Raw genomic sequence first — 21,692 nt, 5'->3', positions numbered from 1 at the left:
ATTGTAGGGTCAAAATTAAGTAGAAGAGTTATAAAACAGTCAAAGTGCAGAAAGAATAATTCTTATAACCCAAGAATCTAATACAATACCAGTTACATAGCTGACACTCAATGAGCAACTTGGGAGAAATGATAAGAAACTTAACTTTTTCCCTGAGTCCTTATAATGAGTGTTGTGAACTTTTGTGATTTACAGATAAAATAAACATTCCCAACTGAGGAAAATAACAATTACAACACCAACAAAAAAAAAAACTACCTCTTAATTTAAAATTATTAGGATAAGCTAAATAGTAGGTGGCAGCAATATAAAATGTACTCATTTCATTTTAATAAACTAATGCAACTCGATATTGAATCATTTACCAATGAGCAGCATCAACTAACTTTCTTTTCTTTATTCCAAAAACAAAATGAACATTTGCCTTTAAGTTAAATATGTAACAATATTCTTTAATTGCAGTTAAGTAATAAAATCAACACTGCTTGCCAATAAAACTTAAAATAACTCAAAATTTAAAAGTATTTTTCTTAATAAGTTTTTAAAAGATTGGGTGCTTTATATTGATTAACACTGTGGAATTTAAGGTATCATAAACATGGCTTCTAAATGTATGTAAAGCACATTAACAAAATTATCCAAATTCAGATAGAGAACAATCCATTTTCAGTCCAACCATCACCAGCTATCCTTAGCCAGCAGACTTCAGGTTTTCTTCTTTAGGACAAAGCTATTCATTTCATAATTAAATTTGAAATACTTAGGTAAGAACTCACTAAGGACTATTATAAAGCATGCAAATACCATTTTCAGGGCACAAAATGAAAATGGTTCTGAATTTTAACTCATATCTTGCTTTACCAGGACGCAAAAGAAAATCTGTGACAACTGAAGAATTATTTTCCACCTTTCTAAAGAGACATGTTTTAAAATTAAAAACCATGAACAAATTTATCTACAAAATAATTCATTTTTCATATCAAACAGCTGCAGACCCTGTAATTGAAATAATGTATCTAAGGTTACAAATGAAAAGTGTTAGATATCATTCTTGAAGTGACAGATTAAGTTCCTAATCCAGTTAAAGTAATAGCCATATTTGTAGTTTAACATAAATTAAGACCTTAATTATATTTGTGACTATTTTAAACAAAATAACAAATTCCTTTGTACCTGGGAATGTAATTTATAGCAAAGCCAGGTTCATTTTCCAAACCAATCTATTTCACACTGCAGAAGTACTCTGGTATAATGGTATAATGTAATTCTTATTGTAGAGTGTTGAAAGAGTAGATTCACTAAAAGCACAGAAGAGGTTTGAAGATAAATGAAGATGCTATTCATTCAAGGGTAATTTCATCTTAGAACCATATGAAAGATGTTTCGCTCACATAGGGTAGTGTATGGCCTCAAATTTAAGTGTATTTTCAGCTCAAATATAATGCTGCTAGATCGATTATGTTGATATTGTGTATCTAATAATGAAGAATTTTAGCCTTTTTCTGTTTAAAAAATAGACTGTCATTTTTTTCATCTTACTGCTGTCTTTATTATTCTGTTTAACAGCAACAACAAATTCTTAGATTCTGCTTGCTATTGACTCTTTAAACAGAAAAGTATACAGTTGATATTCTAACATCCAATCTCTCAGAACTACAGAAGTGTGAATTTTTGCTAAGTTAAATGGATATTTATATTAGCAAACCATTACCCTGTATAACCACTTTACATTATTTCACTAATTAGTAAAAATGACAACTCTAATAGCTACCTAATTCTATTTTGAAAATACTTCATTTTCCCAAATCCTGTAAGACTAATTTAAATGTTTTATATACATCATACCATTTATGTGTTGAGGGATTAACATTAATACTGAGAATTTTTTTAATCTGCCAAATTCTATTTGCAATGTAAGTTCACAGTTATCTTTCCTAAAGATCACATTTTATACATTTAAATCATTTGAGGCGTTATAAGCATGTATCACCAAAATGCTTTATAATACTTCCTTTTTTGAGTTAAGAATATTTTTTTTCCAATTTTTTACACTTTTATTAACACACAAAAAAATAACATTCAAACACAGAGAAAATTAAGTAACTTTGGAAGCAAAGCTTGTAACTTTCTGCTTACATACAAGTGACAATTTTGGGCTGTTGGCACAAAAAAATAACATTCATAAAGCTCTTACTACTATATATCAAACATAAATTAAAATCATAGAGGGAAGGGCATAGCTGAGTGGTAAAGCACATACCTAGCATGCACATGGTCCTGGGTTCAATCCCTAGTACCTCTATCAAAATAAATAAATACCTAATTACCTCCCTCAAAACAAAAAATAACAAAATAAAACAAATTTTTTAAATAGTCATAGGCACTAGTTTATCAAATTCACATTTTGTCTGTAAGACTAACCACAGTGAATCCTTAGATTTTCCCAAACAAAAACACTGGCAATACACAACGGCTTTCTAGTAAAAAGGCAATTTTTCTCTTTAGGGAACTAAAAGGTAATGTAATATAGCACATTCAATCTGAATAATTTAAATTCAGTGACATCAAGGAAACATCTATCTACAGCCTCCATTTTGCTCATTTTAGAATACTGAAAAGGATCGACTAAATTCTCTTTACCCCTTAGCTTTCCTTCTCCTGATCCTGAAAGTGAACACAGAAGCCTCATTTTGAAGAAAATGATGAAAGTGGAAGGGATAAACATACTTTAAAAAGTTAAAATTTTACATTTTAAAAACTTTAAAAAACTTATATCAATTTTAAAGTTTTGTCTATAGTATAATATTCTATTAATTCTCTATTAAAATATATCTACTGATACCTTCCTACTCGTATTTATATCAGGTTTAAAGTGCCACTTAGAAATTGCATACAGCCATGAACAAGTTGTTTAAAGCAAAAAATGTCTCAAACCAAACTAAAAATTCAGAATAATTTCCTCTAAAATTCTGCAGGTAAGTTGTACACTGTGACAGAATCTGAATGACATGTCAAGTTTACAGCAGCTATAATTTCATAATCACAGTTTTTCTTCCATGCAACAACTGACCTGCAGTCCCAAAGGAAGGAGAGATACTCCTCTCTCCTGCTCTTCCTCAATCACTACATTAGGATATTACCATTTAACCTCAAATTAATATGTCCCCCTAAAAAGCATCATTTGCTAAAAGGAAAAAGCAAAGGTCAGCTAACTTTTTATCAGCAGATCTGACATGTTAGTGTTCATGGCCCAGGATTAATGGGGCCTATACAAATGTGGACTTTTTTTTAATGATAAAACATGCTCAACAGAAAGAAAATAGTTTTCTTCTGTTGTCTTCCCTTTCACTTTCAAAGATTACGTATTTATTCACAAAGGGTAGGAAAGAATAAGAATATTAAATGGAATAAGAACATTTCCCTTAACCTGAGCTTAAATGTTATTCTTACTTGAAGGAAGTAAAAACAGAAATAAAAAGATTATTCTTTCATGCAGCATTCTAATAATCATCAGTTTGAGATACCCTCTAAAAACTAAATTCAATAACTAAACTTTTACAATATTTAGATTAAGCCACACAAGAAAGGAAAACTAAATTCAATAACTAAACTTTTACAATATTTAGATTAAGCCACACAAGAAAGGAAAACATTTAAATTGACTTCATAAATACTAACCAAAATCCTTTCTAAAACTTACTAGAAAGTAACATTTTATTATACAGACATTCACAAAATATGTATATGTCTTCAAAGTAAAAATAGGTACTAATTCAGCATTCAACATCATCTTGTAGTTCTATTCCTTGCACTTTTTACAAAAGAATTTCCCACTTATTACCTAACTTGAGCTTCACAATCACTCCTAACATAGGTAAGACTGCTTTATCACATTTCAAAGATCCAAAAGCTGAATATGTCTATCTTTCACATCTTAATGTAAACTATAAATTATAAAGATGCAATTTGCTAGGAAATGTCAGAAATAATTTTTGAATTAAATGTCTGCTTATTTTTGGATAAAACTCCAAAGCTGTATCACTGGACTGGACTGATACGCAGCAAACTATTACAAGTGTGGATTCTCGACTCAGACTCCCTGGGTTTGCGTTCCAGCTCTGTCAAGTACTAATTATATAAGTTTGGGCCAATCGCTTAACCCGTCTGCCTCAACTTCCTAATCAGTAAAACGGGAATAATAACACTACCTACTTCATGTAGTTGCTGTGTATAAGAATTATCTATGATACCTAAAGTACATATAACAAATCCTGGCACAAGGAGTAAGTGCTGTGTAAATTTTAGCTATAGTTATTATTACTGTTCTTAATAATATTATCTGCAGAATAGGGATTATAATAGCACCTACTTCATACAGTATTGTAAGGATTAAATGAATCCATAAGAATTAAGTGCTCAGCACAGAGATGAACACATAGTAAGCACTCAACGAGTGCTGTTGGTGCTTGTTTACCTCCACAATTGTGGGTTCTATGATCTTGGGCAGAGCTTTCCTGAGTTTCAGTTTCCACATCTTTAAAATGAGCTTATTAATAGTACCCTATAGTAGGGCTATGGTAAGGATTGAATGAGATACTTCACATAAAAGCTCTCAATAGAGTGCCTCATACAATAAAAGCATTCAATGAATACTCGATTTTTAAAAACCATATTCGGTATTATTAAAATAATATTTTGCTTGAATTAAAGCATTCTGTATTAACGTCTTTTAGGTATGGAATGAAAAAATAGTTATAAAAATTATTAATGCTCATACAGATTCAAATCTGTCCAAAAACAATTCTTACACATGACATTTATTTTAATTACTTTGGTGTTTTTTAGGCATTACAAAGCCTGCAAGCTTCCATTCCTCCTGTTGACACTGACTATGTGTACTTCTGTCAAAGAACCAGGAGAGGAAGAAATGATAACCAATATTCATTGCATATTGGCAACATGCCAGGATTTTTCTAAGTGCTTTAATTTATATATATATATAACATATTTTTAACATGTTCAATTCTCCTGACACGCAATAGGATAGCTTCTATTATATCTCCATTTTACAGATGAGGAAACTTGAAACAAAGAGTAATGTTTAAGGTATTTGGAATAGAGACCAAATGTCCATTTTATTTGTGGAAACTGCTATAAAGACAACATACACTGAATCAGTTAATACATAAACTTCTTGAAGAAAAATCAAGTAAAACATATTCTGCAGAAAACTTTGAAGTTCACATGTATTTGCTCATAATGTATTTCTAGATGTGTGCTGTCCAATACGAGAGCCACCAGCTACATATGGCTACTGAATACTTGAAATATGGCTAGGACAATTTGAGATGTGCTGTAAGTGTAAAATACATATCAGATTTTGAACTTAATATAAAAAAAGGTAAAACATCCCATTAATAAATTTTGTATTGATTACACATTAAAATGACAATATTTGATAACATTAAATGAAATATATTATTAAAATTAACTTCACGTGTTTCTTTCTATTTCTTTCAATGGGGCTACTACAGATTTCTATCCCTCATGTTTGTGTATGTATAATACTGTGTGTGTGTGCACACTGCTATATATATATACATACACATCACTCATGAGAACCAGAGGAACACACTACTCTAATACTTCCCTATACTGGACATACAAGATTATTATATGACCAGGCAAACACTTCAGGTAATACCAATAGTTTGTGGATGAAGAAAGAAAAGCAAATCTAAGAGGAAATAACAGCCATGGGGGAAAAATTATTGTTTTAAACTGAAATCATTAAAAAAAAAAAAATTACTTGGTTCCAGGGATATAATAAATTCCAAGTCTACGTGATAAGTAAAATTTAAATTTCCTGATGGCTTAATTGGCAGACTATTAAAATATCTGATGCTTGATATCTGGTATCTTCTAGAAAATACCAAACTTATAGATACCTGTCACATTGTTTTGAACAATTTTATACATTTAACTGATTCTTCTAAATGGATACTGGTCCACTATATAGAAGAAAATTACTCCATAAAGTTTATATCTGATATCTGGAAAAGTCACATTTATAGTCATGGCTACTATCAGCTGTCAAGTCAAAGAATATTGAAGAAAACCAGGAATTTTTAATATATGCTGGTTAATTTATCATCTAAGTGACATATGTAGGATAACAAAAAAATTAAAACAGTTAAGCAATAGTCTGCATTTTAAAAGGTTCTTTTTTTCTGGTTTAATTGCAACTATGATCTGAAATGCCACAGTGAGAGCAAATCAACAGGAACAATAAAACCAGAATTACTAAATCAGGTACACAGTAAGATTTCTTTTCTCTTCCCTTCACTGGATTATCTAAAATGTTAATTTTTTTGGTTTTAATTTTTTTAACAATAATATACTGATATCTTGGTTTGTGCTGAAAACTAGTTAAACCATCTATTCTAGGGGTTTCTCAACATTGACACCATTTACATTTGGGACCGGATAATTCTTTACTGTGGAGGGACTGTCTCATGCACTGTAAGATGCTTAACAGCATCCCTGATGTCTATCCAACAGATGCCAAAAGCAGCCTCCCTAACAGTTATGACAATCAAAAATGTCTAAACACTGTCAGATGTCCTCAGTAGGGTAGAAATCTCCCTCAGTTAAGAACCACTGGTCTATTACTACCCAAAATAACCTTCTTATTTGGTGAAAATTACTTTAGTATTTTCTACTCTACTATTCTTTAGTTTTAGAGGCTCTTCATGGGGGATCCCCAGATAGCTTCAGCAAGGAGATCAGTAAACCACATGCAGAATAGCCTGGGTATGTTTATATTTGTGTGTGCATTGGAATGTTTTCTGGAGAAATACTCCATAGCTTTCATCAGATCCTGAAAGAGTTATCCCAAAAATGGCAACTAAAAAAGGGTTAAGAACTAGTGTTTCAACTAAAATTTTCACTGTGCCCCGAAGCTATCTTTTCAAACATATAAAGATTGAAGACATTATTTTATATACAGCAAAAAATTTACTTGTGCTATCGGTTACCAAGCAAGATTGTTTCTACCACACTTACAAACCCTTCATTCAACAAATATTTACTAAGTACATTTTATATGCTAAGCACTATGTCATTTGTATTTGAAAACTAAATTTAAATTCCATCTCCTTTACAAAAAAAAAAAAGAAGCAGCATGAAGTCCACATTTATTAAATATAACCAACTAAGAATTTCTGCTTCTCAAAAGTTAACATAAGAAAGAAAATAGACTAGTTATAATACTAGTGCCTAAAGATAAAATAAGGTAAGTAAATAAAATAAACATAATTTATATTCTCGGTAAAAAAATATAAAATAAATCTTCTAAAAGAAAGAAATTTAGAGATAACATGTACAAATAAATTATTGTCCAAACACATTTGTTTCCATCTTTTCCTTCTTTCCCTGCGTTAAACAAAATTAAAATTTACTGAATGACATACTATGTATCAGGCATAGTTACTAAGCCCATAGATATCAAGTTAAAATTTATTTTTAATTTTTTTAAATTAAAAAAAAAAGAGATGACCTAGAACATGAGATGATGATCATGCCTAGGATACAGCAAAAGAAGTCCCTTTTCTTCTTTTCCTTTCTGTCCTCAAGAGGTTCACAGTCTCATCTCCAACAAATGCCACGTCTTAAATTTCTCTTCTAAGTTATCTTTTAGGTGCTGTGCAATAGAATCCTTTGTGATTCAAACTGTGTAAGCTAACCAAACAAATAGCAGCTAAATATGTAAAATGTTTGAATAATTATAATTCTATAATCTACATAAACGTTTCTCTTTTTTTTAAGCAAACAATCCCCAAATATACTATTTTTCCTATAGTGCAGTTTAAAGTTTATAGGGCCACTAATCTTTTGGAATACACAACTGTGACACACAACTTGAAGAGCTATTATACTCAATAAGTGGCCTGGGGATAACAGATACTAATGTAATCAATAAATATATAAGAAATGGCTGGAAAAGGATATGTCTGCTTCATGATTACCAAACGGATTAAGGCTAGAATGAGTACAATGAGAAGATGATGCTTAAAAATATGTGGTGAATAAATCTTTACAAATAAGTTAGAAAACAGTTTTGTGCCCTTAAACAAACATACCACCCCAAATAATCAATACCATCGTATCTAGCCAAAAGCAAAACAATTAATAAAGAAAGAGACTGCTCCTATAACATAAATGATGTTTATAAAAAGAATATTTTTATGTTTATTTTATATACTCACAATTATCTGAATAATATTACATAATAAAATTACACTTCACAGAAGAGACGTTATATTGATAGTGATAAATTGCACAAAAATTTCTAAATTTGAAGTATCAGATTGGAGAAGAAAAAAAAAACTGCAACTCAAAAAAAAAAATTATATTATTTACATATTTACCTGCACAGCAAGAGAAGCTGCATTGTCAGAAAGCAAAATTTGCTCCCCTGTGGAAATACAATGAAAGGTTTGTGTCAAAAGGATGACTGGTAAACAAGTAAATACACTTACAAATGTTTTTGTTTTTAAATATTATTCCTATTTCTAAAAAGAAAACGTCATCATGAAGCCCTATACTAATGCTATTGCAAAATTATAATTTTGATTAAATTATCATAGTGTGTAAATAGCAAGGAAACAAGACTATTTCCACTAAAACTATTTGATCACTTCCTATATCTTACCAACAATACATAATTAAAATCGCTCACTTAAAAACAAATTTGTTTTTCAAGTTTTCAAGAAATATTCCTCTTCTTTTCATTAAAATTAAGTAAAATAGTATCTCTGCTCAAACCTCTTTAGTTAAAAGTAAAAGCATTCAAAATCATATAAAACTGGCTTACAGTTAATATTGCACAGTGTGTCTAGGTCTGTCACACAAAAGAAAGATGACAAGTTCTCTGCAATAAAAATTCCATGCTTAGAAGACTAGGGCCGCTGCCTATTAGTCTTCATTACTTTGCAGTCTTCTGACAACTGTAGCAGGCTGCTGAGCCCCAAATGGGGTCCATAATGTGATCTGATGATATATGAAGAGCTGCTAAAGGGAGCCTGAACCATCCTAGCCTATACATTTTAACAGTTCCTTTTTACTGAGAGCCCACTTTACCACAGGACTTCAAAAATCTGCTGTGTCAGCTATTGGTGCAGTAAATCTGCCAACTTCTCCAGCAACCACATCATTTTACACTGCCTACAACAGCCAATATAATGAGTCAATAATAAACTAAGGACCTTATAGGCCATGAATAGTTGGTTTACACTGGCAAACACAAGTTTAGATAAAATCTCCTAGACAAATTATATAAGGGAATCCCTTCTTTATGTTTTATGTTCTCTTTGCAATAAATTATATTATTGAAGGGTGTTTTGGGTAATAAATATATTTTGATACAAAGCCATTTTTAATTGAAAACAAGTACCCACCTTTCAGTTGCTGATATAATGTAGCATTTTCAGGCCATGGTTCTGCAGCTGTGGAAACAAAGCAGTGATAATTAGGCACACAGGGCAAAAATATAACCAACCAAATTAATAATCACATACATTTGCCTAGAGCATTTAAAGTCAATTGCCAAGGATATCTTAAACATGCCAACTAGTCACACTGCTTTAGAGTCTTTGGGAACTTTATAAGTAGGTTAATTTCTTTTAAATGAATATTTGGTGGCAGTTTTATTTTTTATGAGGAGGAGGTAGAAGATATCTTGCCCAATCAAAAGTGAAAATTTTAAAAATAAAACAGCCTCTATGCTATTATTCCTTTAGCCTCCTTCAAATGCAGACATATCCAAAATGTTATTCATACATAAAAGATATTGAATTTCAATTCACTATTTTAAAAAAGTGAAACAATATTTATCGAATTTTACTATAAATTTCTAAGAAAATAAATTTTCAAACAGACAACACTGTATGAAAGAATCAAATATATCTGTATCAGGCTGTGTATCTTTCCTTACAAGCTGGTAGTATTTAAACATACAAGGAATCCTGTTGCAGTCTACATTTCATTGCCTTGGCCCCACCAACACCATCTCATAAAAACAAAGGGAAATAACATGATGATGCAGTAAGTACCTACCATGTGAAAAAGGCTAATTTTAGGCCTGAAGCCAGGCTTGACCGTGACTCAACCTCTCATTTAGAGAAGACTCAAGCTACAAAGAGAATATGAGCAAACTATCAGTGCTTAGAAAAGGTACTAGATCTGAATTTTGTCTAATCAACTGCACTTAAGAAGTAATGCCTCCAATGACAGAATACGTAGGATACCATTTGCTAAATTCTTCTTTGTAAAAGCCATAAAATATCAGAATCACCAATTCTAACACTCTATATTTGCTCTCAGCAAGAAAATAAGTCAAATATATGAAATTTGATAATAATTGGTATTTTTCTTACTGTATTTAACACAGTCTCCGTGATATTAACAACAAATTGGTTTTTCTATATATGCTTCTAGCTGTTTTTTTAAAAAGAAATTTATACACATGAAGCATTTTTTTTCTTAAGACTGATCATTTAAAATGCATTGAAAGTATTAGGAGTGGGAGGGAGGGGTGGATCTCTTAATTTGCTTTTACTTACACCTTGGAATGAAAAGAAAATCATTCTACTCTTGTTATAAATTATAAACACTACTTTTAGTTTGGTTTGGGCTACACAAAATTAAACTCATACTTAGAGATAAAGCCATGAAATCATGAAGCAAATCATGGACCATACATAGCTTTGTACACTGTCATCCATAATATTACAGATCTTCTTCGATTTACCACGGAGTACATCCTTATAAACCCACTGTAAGTTGAAAATATCATAAGTTGAAAATGCATTTAATATATCTAACCTACCGAACATCATAGTCTAGCCCAGCCTACCTTAAATGTGCTCAGAACACTTACATTAGCTTACAGTTGGACAAAATAGTCTAACACAAAGCCTTTATTATAATAAAGTGTTGAATAGGTCATGCAATTTACTGAATACTGTACTGAAAGTGAAAAAGAGAATGGTTTTATGGGTACAGAATGGTTGTAAGTATATCAGTTGTTTACCCTGGTGATTTCATAATTTCGTGGCTGACTGGGAGCTCTGGCTCCCTGCCACTGCCCAGCATCAAGAGAGAATCTCTTCCATATATTGTTAGCCTGGGCAAAGATCAAAATTCACAATTTGAAGTACAGTTTCCACTGAAGGCGTATCGCTTTGCACTGTCATAAAGTCAAAAATTCATAAGTCAAACCATTTTAAGTTAGGGACTGCCCGTATACATATATGTAAAGGCTACTGAATTTCAACTCAGAAAGCAAAAAGATAGTGAAACTAAATATTTACTGTAAGTTACTACAAACTCTTTAACAGAGTAAAATTTCAGTAAGAGCCCAATTAACCTGTGTAATAATTTTTAAAATAAAAGTCAGGGAAACAAAAACAAGCTAACATCACCAAATATTCAAAAATAACCTTTTAGGATAAATTGTATGGCTAGCACACCTACAACATTTACATCTATATGAGAAACAATACAATAAGATTCAGTCGTTGTAAGATCCTACATCATCAAAGATTCAATTGTATGCATTATATGAATCTTATCAAAACAATAAAGCATTGGAAAAAATTAACAAAAATTTCAAAGACACTGAAATTAAGTTCCTTGAGGGCACAAATGTGTTGTATGCATCTGTGTATGCAACACTGGGCCATGTTTTGCATACAACTAGTGTTCATTAATTGTGCATGGAAAGAAAGAAAAGAGATATTTAATTAAACCTACCATTCAATTCCCTAAACATTCTGGCCAATCAGAATTTTACTGAACTTAATATTATTAACTACATTAAAGTAACAGGGTGTCCTAATTCAACATTCTGATAATTTTAACTTTTGCTTAGCTATTTTGTGTGCATACTAGATATGAATTACAAATTTTCAAAACAATGGAGTAACATACATTTAGCATTAAATATATGCTGAATATAATTTAAGTGTTCTTTGATAAATCAGAAGCTTATGTCACTACTGCAATATCACAGAGTTCTCATATGAACAGGAACTTACATGTTCAATAATTCCAGTTAAAAGTTCATTTATCATCACTCCCATGGATTCTCTGATCTAATACACAGACATATGTAAAAGTAAAAGAAATATTGTGACATATTACCTGACTGCAACCAAGAATAAAGAAGTTACCTACAGAATGTGGAGAAGGCGGGACCCTCCTACACTGTTGGGAATGTTGTTTCGTGCACCCATTATGGAAAACAGTATGGAGATTCCTCAAAAAACTAAAAGTAGACTTACTATATGATCTAGCGATCCCACTCTTGAGTATATATCTGGAGAGAACTCTAATTAGAAAAGATACATGCACCCCAATACTCATAGCAGTGCTATATACAATAGCCAAGACATAGAATCAAGCTAAATGTCCATCAACAGATGACTGGATAAAGAAGTTGTGGTATAGTTATACAATGGAACACTACTCAGCCATAAAAAAAGAATAAAATAATGCCACTTGCAGCAATATGGATGAATCTAGGGATCGTCATTCTAAATGAAGTAAACCAGAAAGAGAAAGAATAATACCATATGATATCACTCATATGTGGAATCTAAAAAAAAGAAGAAAAAGAAGCCACTAATGAACTCATCTACAAAACAGAAACAGACTCACAGACATAGTAAACAATCTTATGGTTACCAGGGGAAAGGAGTTGGGAAGGGATAAATTTAGGAGTTTAAGATCTGCAAATCTTAGCCACTATATATAAAAATAGATAATAAAAGAAAAACAAATTTCTTTTGTATAGCACAGGGAACTATATTCAATATCTTATAATAACCTTTAATGGAAAAGAACATGAAAACAAATGTATGTGTGTATATGCATGACTGGAACATTGTGCTGTGCACCAGAAACTGACACACTGTAACTGACTGTACTTCAAAAATAATAATAATAATAAAATAAAATTCAGCTTCATTGCATAAAAAAAAGTTACCTACAAATACTAAAAGCTGTTATTAAGAACCTAAAGCTGGAAATGGGGCTAATGGAGTATATTTTCCTTGATCCAACATACAAACTATGTTTCAACTCAGAAATTATTATTGAAAATAAATTCTCAAAAAGTAACTCTGCCAAAACATTTGATGTTATCTTCACAAATAGAACCTATCATTTAAAAAGAGAAGGCATATAGACTGATATAAACCTACTATAACCATGCTATTTTAGCATCTTGGAATTCCAGTGCATCCATAGACCAGAAGGCAAGGAATGGTAGAGTATGCAGGGAGTGATCAGCTGCCTGTCTCACCCATGAGCAGCTCAGAGTATACAAACATCACTGATTTAAGTACATCACATATATGAACCATCTCAAATAGTTACATTTTAAGTATGACATGGGAGAAGAAATGGCTGGCATGTTATTCGATAGACAGACAACAGTGAAAATCCTAAGTTGTGTGGCATGGCAGTAGATCTACAAATCAACCATGGAGCTATCTTTCTAGGAAATGAGCCTTCATAAGTAAGTCTATGAATCATGAACATTACCCACACATGGCAAAGTACAAAGCCTATTGCTTGGTTTGGGTAATATTAATTAAAGCCTTTTCATTGAGAACGCCTTTTATGTGAAAGACAAAATCCCAAAATACAATTTCTTCCCTACTCCTCTTTCTCAAGGGCCAGCAAGTCAATACCCATGCTTGCCTCTGATCTAGTGCAAAAGAGAGGGATATTAAGAATTCAAAATCACAATGTTGGTAACAGACCTTAAAAATGCTGGGCAAGCTTCATGGATGTACAACCTGCGCAGCTGCACAGGGCCTGTACTTAGGACTCCATGATTGGTTTAATGTTCTGCTGTGGCAGTCTTGGAATTCTTTTAAACAAGGGGCCCCACATTTTCATTTTGCACTGGACCCTACAAATTATGTAGCTGGTCCTGTTCTCAGGGAAGACTTCAGTGACCTCCCTGAATAGTTCAAACCCTCTCTTTTCAAGCTTGACTAGCATGCACACTCCTTAGTACCACTTATCACAGTCAACATTTTTACATGGATTTGAGGACTATTTGTTTATCTCCCCAACTAGAACATAAGTACCATGAATCCAGTGTTCATGTCTGATTTTTGCTTACTACTTCATTCCTAGAACCTAGCCCCAAACAGGCAATTAGTAAATGGTGGCTGGATAAATGTTTGTGTTTATTATTACCAGTATCATTATTGTTATGGTTCTGTACTGTTTAGGCTAAGAATGCAACAGGGAAGGTAAGAAAACTACACATTATAGCCAAAAAAAGGAAACTTTGACCCAGAGAACTTCAATATTACAACCAATAACACAACTATTAAAATATTAAACAGCTGCCTGAAATCGTTGGCAGAATCTAATTCTGTAAACTTACTTATGCACCGACCCTAAAACTGGAAATCTTTTTCTATGTTTAATATTAAATATATAATTTTCATTGGCCATTACTATTGTGACACTCCTAAGACCAACACAAGGCCCTCAACCATCTGACAAGTCATCTCACTCTTCCCTTTTCCACATTCTTTAACTCTAACCTAGGGATTACCACTTTTTAAAATCTCATGTCCCCATTAAAAAATATTTGAGTATGCAGACCCAAATAGAGTTGGAAATCACATGGTTGGTATTACTAACCTAATGAATCATGCACATTATAAAACATACACTAAAAAAGAAAGCAGAGGTAAAAAATAAATTGAAACCTAAGTTCCAATATTTTCTTCCTGTGCTTCAAAGGATTGTCTTGCATAAAACAGTGTATACATCTCACCCCACTTTGTAAAATACTGTTCTAATTAAATAACTACTTATTTGAAGTCTTAGCTGGGAACCCAGCCATTCACATGTATCTGAACAAAGAACAGTCATCCTGTATTCTACTGAAATCATCTTTTTTGACTATATAAAAAGCTTGGAAAGAACAAACACGAATTCTTCGGGGGGGGGGGGTACCCACCTACCCATCTACCTAATAAGACCTGCGTATCTTACCAGAGTACTTAAAATTTCCCCCATATTCTTCATACTTTCTCACCTAGTGACTTTGTTCAAATTGTTCCCTTCTGTCCAGAATAGTCCTTCCCCTCCACATACCCAAATACTGTATCTTTTGTTTAAGATCAAGCTTAAATACTACCTCCATCAAGGCTTTTGTAACTAAACAAATATAATTTCTCCTTTATCTATACTGTTCATAGCAGTTTGTACTTGTCTTATATCATATATTGCTTTCTACTCTATTCTATTATTATGTCAGTATTTTATCTCCCTTTCTAGGCAGTAAGTTCCTAGAATGTAAAAAATTCCTATGGTCCTGAGATTATTTATTAAAGATTCAGCTTCTCAATTCCTCCAAACTGAATATGGCATTCATTATATGCCAAAATATGAGACTCAAATTAAACAAGATTTAATTTTTTTTGGTCTAAATATCATTTAAAACTAATATCTTTACCACAAGAGTTCCAAAGTAAAACTACCCATCTGTCAGAAATTAATCCTCTCACAATCAGAAACTATTATATCATTTTCATACCAAAACAATAACTTACTTTACAGTACTCTTAGTGACCTATATTAATTCATTCTTGAAAATGAGAATGACTTCTTATTCCCTAACAAAACATCCATGAAAGTTCTTATCATTTTTATAAAAAAGAAATATATTCCTATTTTATAGATATAAATTTTAAAACTCTAGAAATAAAATCTAGAAATAAGTAAGCTCATAGAAATAAAGCAAATATCAGAGCACCTCATAACTTTCTATCAACTAACATTATCAAAAGTCTTTTACCCCCTTTATCTTTCACTTTCTTTCTGCTTTTGCCCAGGCAAAATTACCCTGAGTATTTTATACTCACGTCTCTTCTACAGGAGCAAAGGAGATTCCTCTTAAAAAGTTTCAATCTTTAGTGAGAAAGAGAGGTTTTTTTTTTTTAATCTAACTGAATGTTTTTAAATTTTTCAAAGAAATTTTCTACTTCCTGTAAGTATTTATGTTAGAGTAGAACAAAGTAGAAAGAGAGAACATATACTCTTGGACTTTTGAAAGCCGTAAGATAAAATAAATAATGCATAAATAAATAAATCTGTGCTAGAAATGCACATGCCCATCATAAAGTAACACCCACTGCCCCCCAAAATACATATTTGCTTCTCACTTAACTAACTTTAAGGTACCTACTATTTTTAAGCTTTATTAACCAAACAACAAAAACATCAATATTCTTTACTACTAATCCATTACAATTTTTAGAGAAACGACTACAGGCCAATGAATTCACATATGTATGCTCCTAGGGTTCTCAAAGACTCCATTTTACCTGCAGTATTCTCTCAAGTGTTAAGTTGGGTGATAAGTCATTCTAGTGGCAGATGATCTATCTATTATATTCAATTCAGGGTATTTCACAGTACGAAAGTGCTATGACCTAATAAACAAGTCTTATTCCAAAGTCCATTTCTTGACGATCTAATCTAACAGGACAAGAGAAGGGCCATGAAGAGATGCCCTCTGTTGTCATTTTTTTTTTAAGTTCTGCATTCTTAATGTACAACATGACTCCTCTGGCATACGAATGTAGGTGAAGACATAATTTGTAGAATAATAGGCACTATTATTACATGCTGCTTCAGTACTGTCATATTTCCAATCCATCAAATTGATTAATGCTATAATAACTCTATACAAACCTATCATTTGTGCACTAATGAAGTCAAACGCAGTTTATCCTTAGGCAAATAGATTCCAAAAGCTCAAAGATGTCATCTCTTCAGTTTCCAAAGACTCTTTAGACATATACAAAAGGAGTAAGAAACACTTGTAACCTGTCTCCAAATTTGGATGTCTTTCTGCCATAGGTGTAAATGCAAATACTACTGATATAACAAAATGCTCAAAGAACATTTGGCAGCTCTTAAACATGAACAAGTTGCTGCAAGACACATAGAGAAAAGAAGGAAATAAATTTACTGGTTTGACATAAATACTATACTGGTGATCTGAGTGATATCAACATAGACATTAAGTTCAAAATCTGTCAAGTTTTAGGCAGTTATGATATGAAGTCTTCATTTAAGATATATTTTTAAGATGTTTAGACTTTAAAAATGATATGTGACTTTATCAAAACTAGAATTTTAAGAGCTATGTATTAGATTCAACAATTCAACCTGCAAACTATAGCACAATTCAAAGATAAAACATTCCCAGCTAATACTGATCATGAAATGATCAAATACCGATGCCCCTAAGTTACTGTTTCTTAGGGGATGTTTAATGACACTATACAGGATGTGTAAGCAGGAAGTGACTCTTCCCACAAAAGGAGTTAAAAACCATTCTCCCATCACCTCAACAGTCAGAGATCATTGTTCATGTCAGAAACTGGTTCATGTATTGAGTAGCACTGGGAATATACCCAATATTTTATAATAACTATAAATGGAATATAACCTTTAAAACTGTGAATCACTATGTCATACACCTGTAACTTATATAATACTGTACATCAATAATACTTCAATTTAATAAAAAAGAAAGTAACATGTTAGATGATGGAGAGGGACAGTGACATGCTGTCATTTCCATAAACCCACTGACAGGTAGTATTTCATAACATAGCTGTAAGGCTACTCTCTGTCTTAGTCCATTTGGACTACTATAACAAAACACCACAGATTGGGTGACTTATAAATAACAGAAATTTATTTCTTACAGTTCTGGAGGCTCAAATTCCAACATCAGGGTGCCTGCAAGTCAGGTTCTGGTGAGAGATCCCCTACAGGTTGCTGACTACTAACTTCTTGCTGTGCCTCAGATGGTGGAAGGGGCTAGGGAGCTCTCTGGGGTCTCTTTTATAAGGGCACTAATCCCAATCATGAAGGTTCTGCTCTCATGACCTAATCACCTCCCAATGGCCCTACCTTCTAATACCATCACCTTGAGGATTAGGATTTCAATAAATGAATTTCAGGGGGACACAAACATTCAGATCATAGCAGCTACTTAAAGAATATAGTGCAAAGAAGTGCAGATAGAAAGATTAAAGATCACTTTGGATTGAAATAAGGGCCCTGAAGCAAGAAGCAGATATTCTAGGATAGACGTGTAAGACACAATTACAAAGGGATTGCCAGACTCTGGAAGAAGAGTCACACTAGAACTATTCCCTTGGCTGTAAGTTACCAGTTTTTATGGAGAAGAAACTTCTTGAATGACATTAGAATCCACTCTATATTCTTTATTCTTCTTGTATATAAATATGTATAGTAAACTGTACATAGCTCTCATTTTAGAAAGTAAATTTAGCCACATTCTATAAATCTATTTTATCAGTTATTCAATAAATATTCACAGAATACACAAACACACATTAAAAATTCAGGAAAACTAGTAAAGGGCAGAACTTCCCCCTTACAATCAAAGCTGGGGCCCAAATGAAACTAGAGAATAATGAGAATCTATCTCTTTCTGGTCAAAAACTACCTAGACTTCTATCCAGGCAGATGATGATGATGATGATGGTGGTGGTGGTGATAGCAGTTACGATTCCCCAAGACTACTACAGCTAATATCCAGAATATATAAAGAACTCTTACAACTCAATAATAAAAAAAAGACAGGTAACTCAACCTTTTCTATGGACACAGAATATAAATAGATATATCTCCAAAGGAGATAAATGAATGGCCAACAAGCACATGAGAAGATACTCAATACCATTAGTCATTAGGGAAATACAAATCAAAACCACAATGATTTCACATCCATTAGAACAGTTATAATCAACAAGACAGACAATAACAAATGTTCAGAGGATGTGGAGAATTTGGAACTCTCACTCACTGCTTGTTGGTGGGAATATAAAAAGTCTGGCAGATTCTCAAAATGTTAAACACAGAATTACCATTATGATTCAGCAACTCCACTCTAGGTATTCACCGAGAAGAAACGAAAAAAAAATATCCACACAAAGATTTGCATAAGAATGTTCACAGCAGCGTTATTCACGACAGTCAAAAGGTGAAACAACCTAAATGACCATCTACTGCTGAGTGGATAAATAAAATGCGGTATGTCCATACAACAGAATACTACTTGGCAATAAAGAGGACCCAAGTATTGATACCTGTTACAACACAGGTGAACTTCAAAAGCATTATTCCCAGTGAAAAAAAGCCAGTCACTAAAGAAAACACATTGTATGATTTATATGAAATGTTCAAAACAGGCAAGTCTACAGAGACAGAAAGTAGGTTAGTTGTTGACTCAGGGTGGAATGGGAATGGGAAATGATTAATGGGCAAGATTTGGGGTGATGAAAATGTCTGTTCTACAACTGGATTGTGGTAATAATCACAACTCTGCAAATATACTTAAAAAATCATGTAATTGTACACTTTAAAAGGGCATATAAGTTATACCTCAGTAAAGCTGAAGTAAATAGATTTTAAAAGAGTCTTACTGCCTTTATTGTACACAGAGTAATGATCTCACAACAACCTTATGAGGTAGACACTACTATTATTATCCCTATTTTACAGTAAGAAAACTAAGGCACAATCCTAAGTAATTTGCCCAAAGTCATAGAGCTAGTAAGTGACAAGAGCCAGGGTTTGAACCCAGGTAGTCTGGCTCCAGAGTCACTGAACTCATGCAACTGTATTTGCTAACCCTTCACAGAGCCATTCATGGGTAATAATAATTATAATTAATTAATTATAACTAAAGCAATTATAATCATCCTACAACAATAGTTCTCAACCATTCTTGTGTAAGAATCACCTAAGGAACTTCATAAAATTGTGTACTTCCACCAAACCCTAAACTCAAACATATTGATACTACAGAAATGAAGGCCAAGAATCCAAACGTGCCATAAGCACTCCCAGTAAATTTGATGCAGATGGTCTGTGAACACCACAAAAAAAAAAAGACTGTCTCCAGGAATAAAGTACACTTGAAATAAGACTAAGTTCTTTCTTTTCACCCCTTTCATTCATTCAGAGAATGTGGTAGTAAGGATCTGTGCAGATTAATTTTATTCAAGAAGATTTTTGTCCATCTTACTCTACTTAAGCATTTGTGGATATGGCTTAAAGCCATGTTTTAAAACATGCTTTAGTAACATGTTGCAATTTTATAGTGTTCCAGAATAAGCTTTTAAGATTAATGAACTCAAGCCACACTTATTTTGAAACCAAAAAGTGATTAAATGATAGTTTTTCCATTAGATGTAATCAATAAAGAAAGTAAAATTAAGTTAGTAGTCATAAGACTTGAACATGAGCCTTCTGAGGGCCCATTCATGTGAAACTAGAGATCACTTTCAAAATGGTATTCAAGGATCAATTTCATAAAACTGACAAACTTCTGGAGGTTAACAAGGGCCAAGAAAACAAACTCACAGCATCAACAAGCCAATAATTCGGGCTAAAGTGAACACAAGTTAAGCTGAAAACCTTCCATTCTTACTCAGTAAGGATACATGTGTCATCTCAAGTGGTTATATTTCTATTTTGTCCCATTATAAAATTGATCCACCATTTTTCATTAATTTCCAATAAAAAGCAGGCCAACTCCAGGTGATTATACATAGATATGAACCTTGCAGCTAAGACTAAAAATTTGAATTCACTTTTTAAAAATGGTAATCTATAATTCATACAAAAAGAAACACTAACATCATGTCTGAACTTTTCTCAGAAATAGAGATGAATATGAGATCAACACCAGAACTATATAAAAACAGCTGGTTAAGATTAAAAGTGCAATTTCTGGCCAAAAAAACAGAGAGAAGACAAACAGTCCCACACAAGTATCAGACCCCAACATTATTAGCAATGTTAACCTTCAAAATTTAATGGTTCTCTAAATCTAATTCTAGAAAATGGAAAATAGAAAATAGATGTCCCTATAACTAAGAAGCAATTCTTCCCACTACTCTAAACCAATTACAATCATTGTAATAATAGTACCTATTATTTTCAGTATCTATGTTCTCTAATATCAAACTAGGTAACCAAAGAACTCTCTGTTCCTCCTTCCTCACTCCTCTCAGCCAGCCATGAAACAAATGACTCTCTACAGAGGATTTGATCTGTTTTTATACCTCCAGAAATCTTGGCAGAACTGCAAGATTCCCCAAGAATAAATGAAACAAAACAAAACAAACAAACCCAAGAAATAAGATAATATAACCTAACCATCACAGAATCCCTTCATGAACAGGACAGGAGCAAAGCAGTAGAAAATCCTCAGAGAGCTAGAAAAAAAAAATTTTAAAGCACTTAACTGAACAACCATGGGTTATTAAACTTGTAAAATGTTTGTAAACTTGTAAAATATCTATGATAAAAAGATAAAGATGAATATAAAATTGTCACTGCTCTCTAGAATCTAATTTTGTTGAGCAGGTGGGGCACAGAAAAGGGGGCGTGAGAAAGAAAAAGAGTTGATGGAGATAAACACAGACATTTACAACACAATAAGTGAATACAGGTGGTGTAGGAAAACCACATATGTCTTCAAGTCAGACCTGGGTTCCCCTCCCAACTCTACAACTTACTATCTCAGTGACCTTAGCCAAGTT

The 21,692-nt window shown here is 32.5% G+C and overlaps 1 protein-coding gene across 1 annotated transcript in view; it reads right to left on the bottom strand.

Annotated features, from left to right (window-relative positions):
• The window catches only part of MTX2 (metaxin 2), a 58,694-nt gene that overhangs the window by 25,712 nt on the left and 11,290 nt on the right, over positions 1-21,692 (bottom strand). The window contains exons 2-3 of the mRNA XM_010991152.3: positions 9,459-9,506; positions 8,430-8,476 (exon numbers count right to left, since the gene is read on the bottom strand). Of these exons, the coding sequence (XP_010989454.1) occupies positions 8,430-8,476; positions 9,459-9,506 (95 nt within the window). The remainder of the gene's footprint in view (positions 1-8,429; positions 8,477-9,458; positions 9,507-21,692) is intronic.

Source organism: Camelus dromedarius, chromosome 4, assembly GCF_036321535.1.
Source record: "Camelus dromedarius isolate mCamDro1 chromosome 4, mCamDro1.pat, whole genome shotgun sequence".
Taxonomy (NCBI): Eukaryota; Metazoa; Chordata; class Mammalia; order Artiodactyla; family Camelidae; genus Camelus; species Camelus dromedarius.
This window is presented reverse-complemented; position numbering and strand designations above follow the sequence as displayed.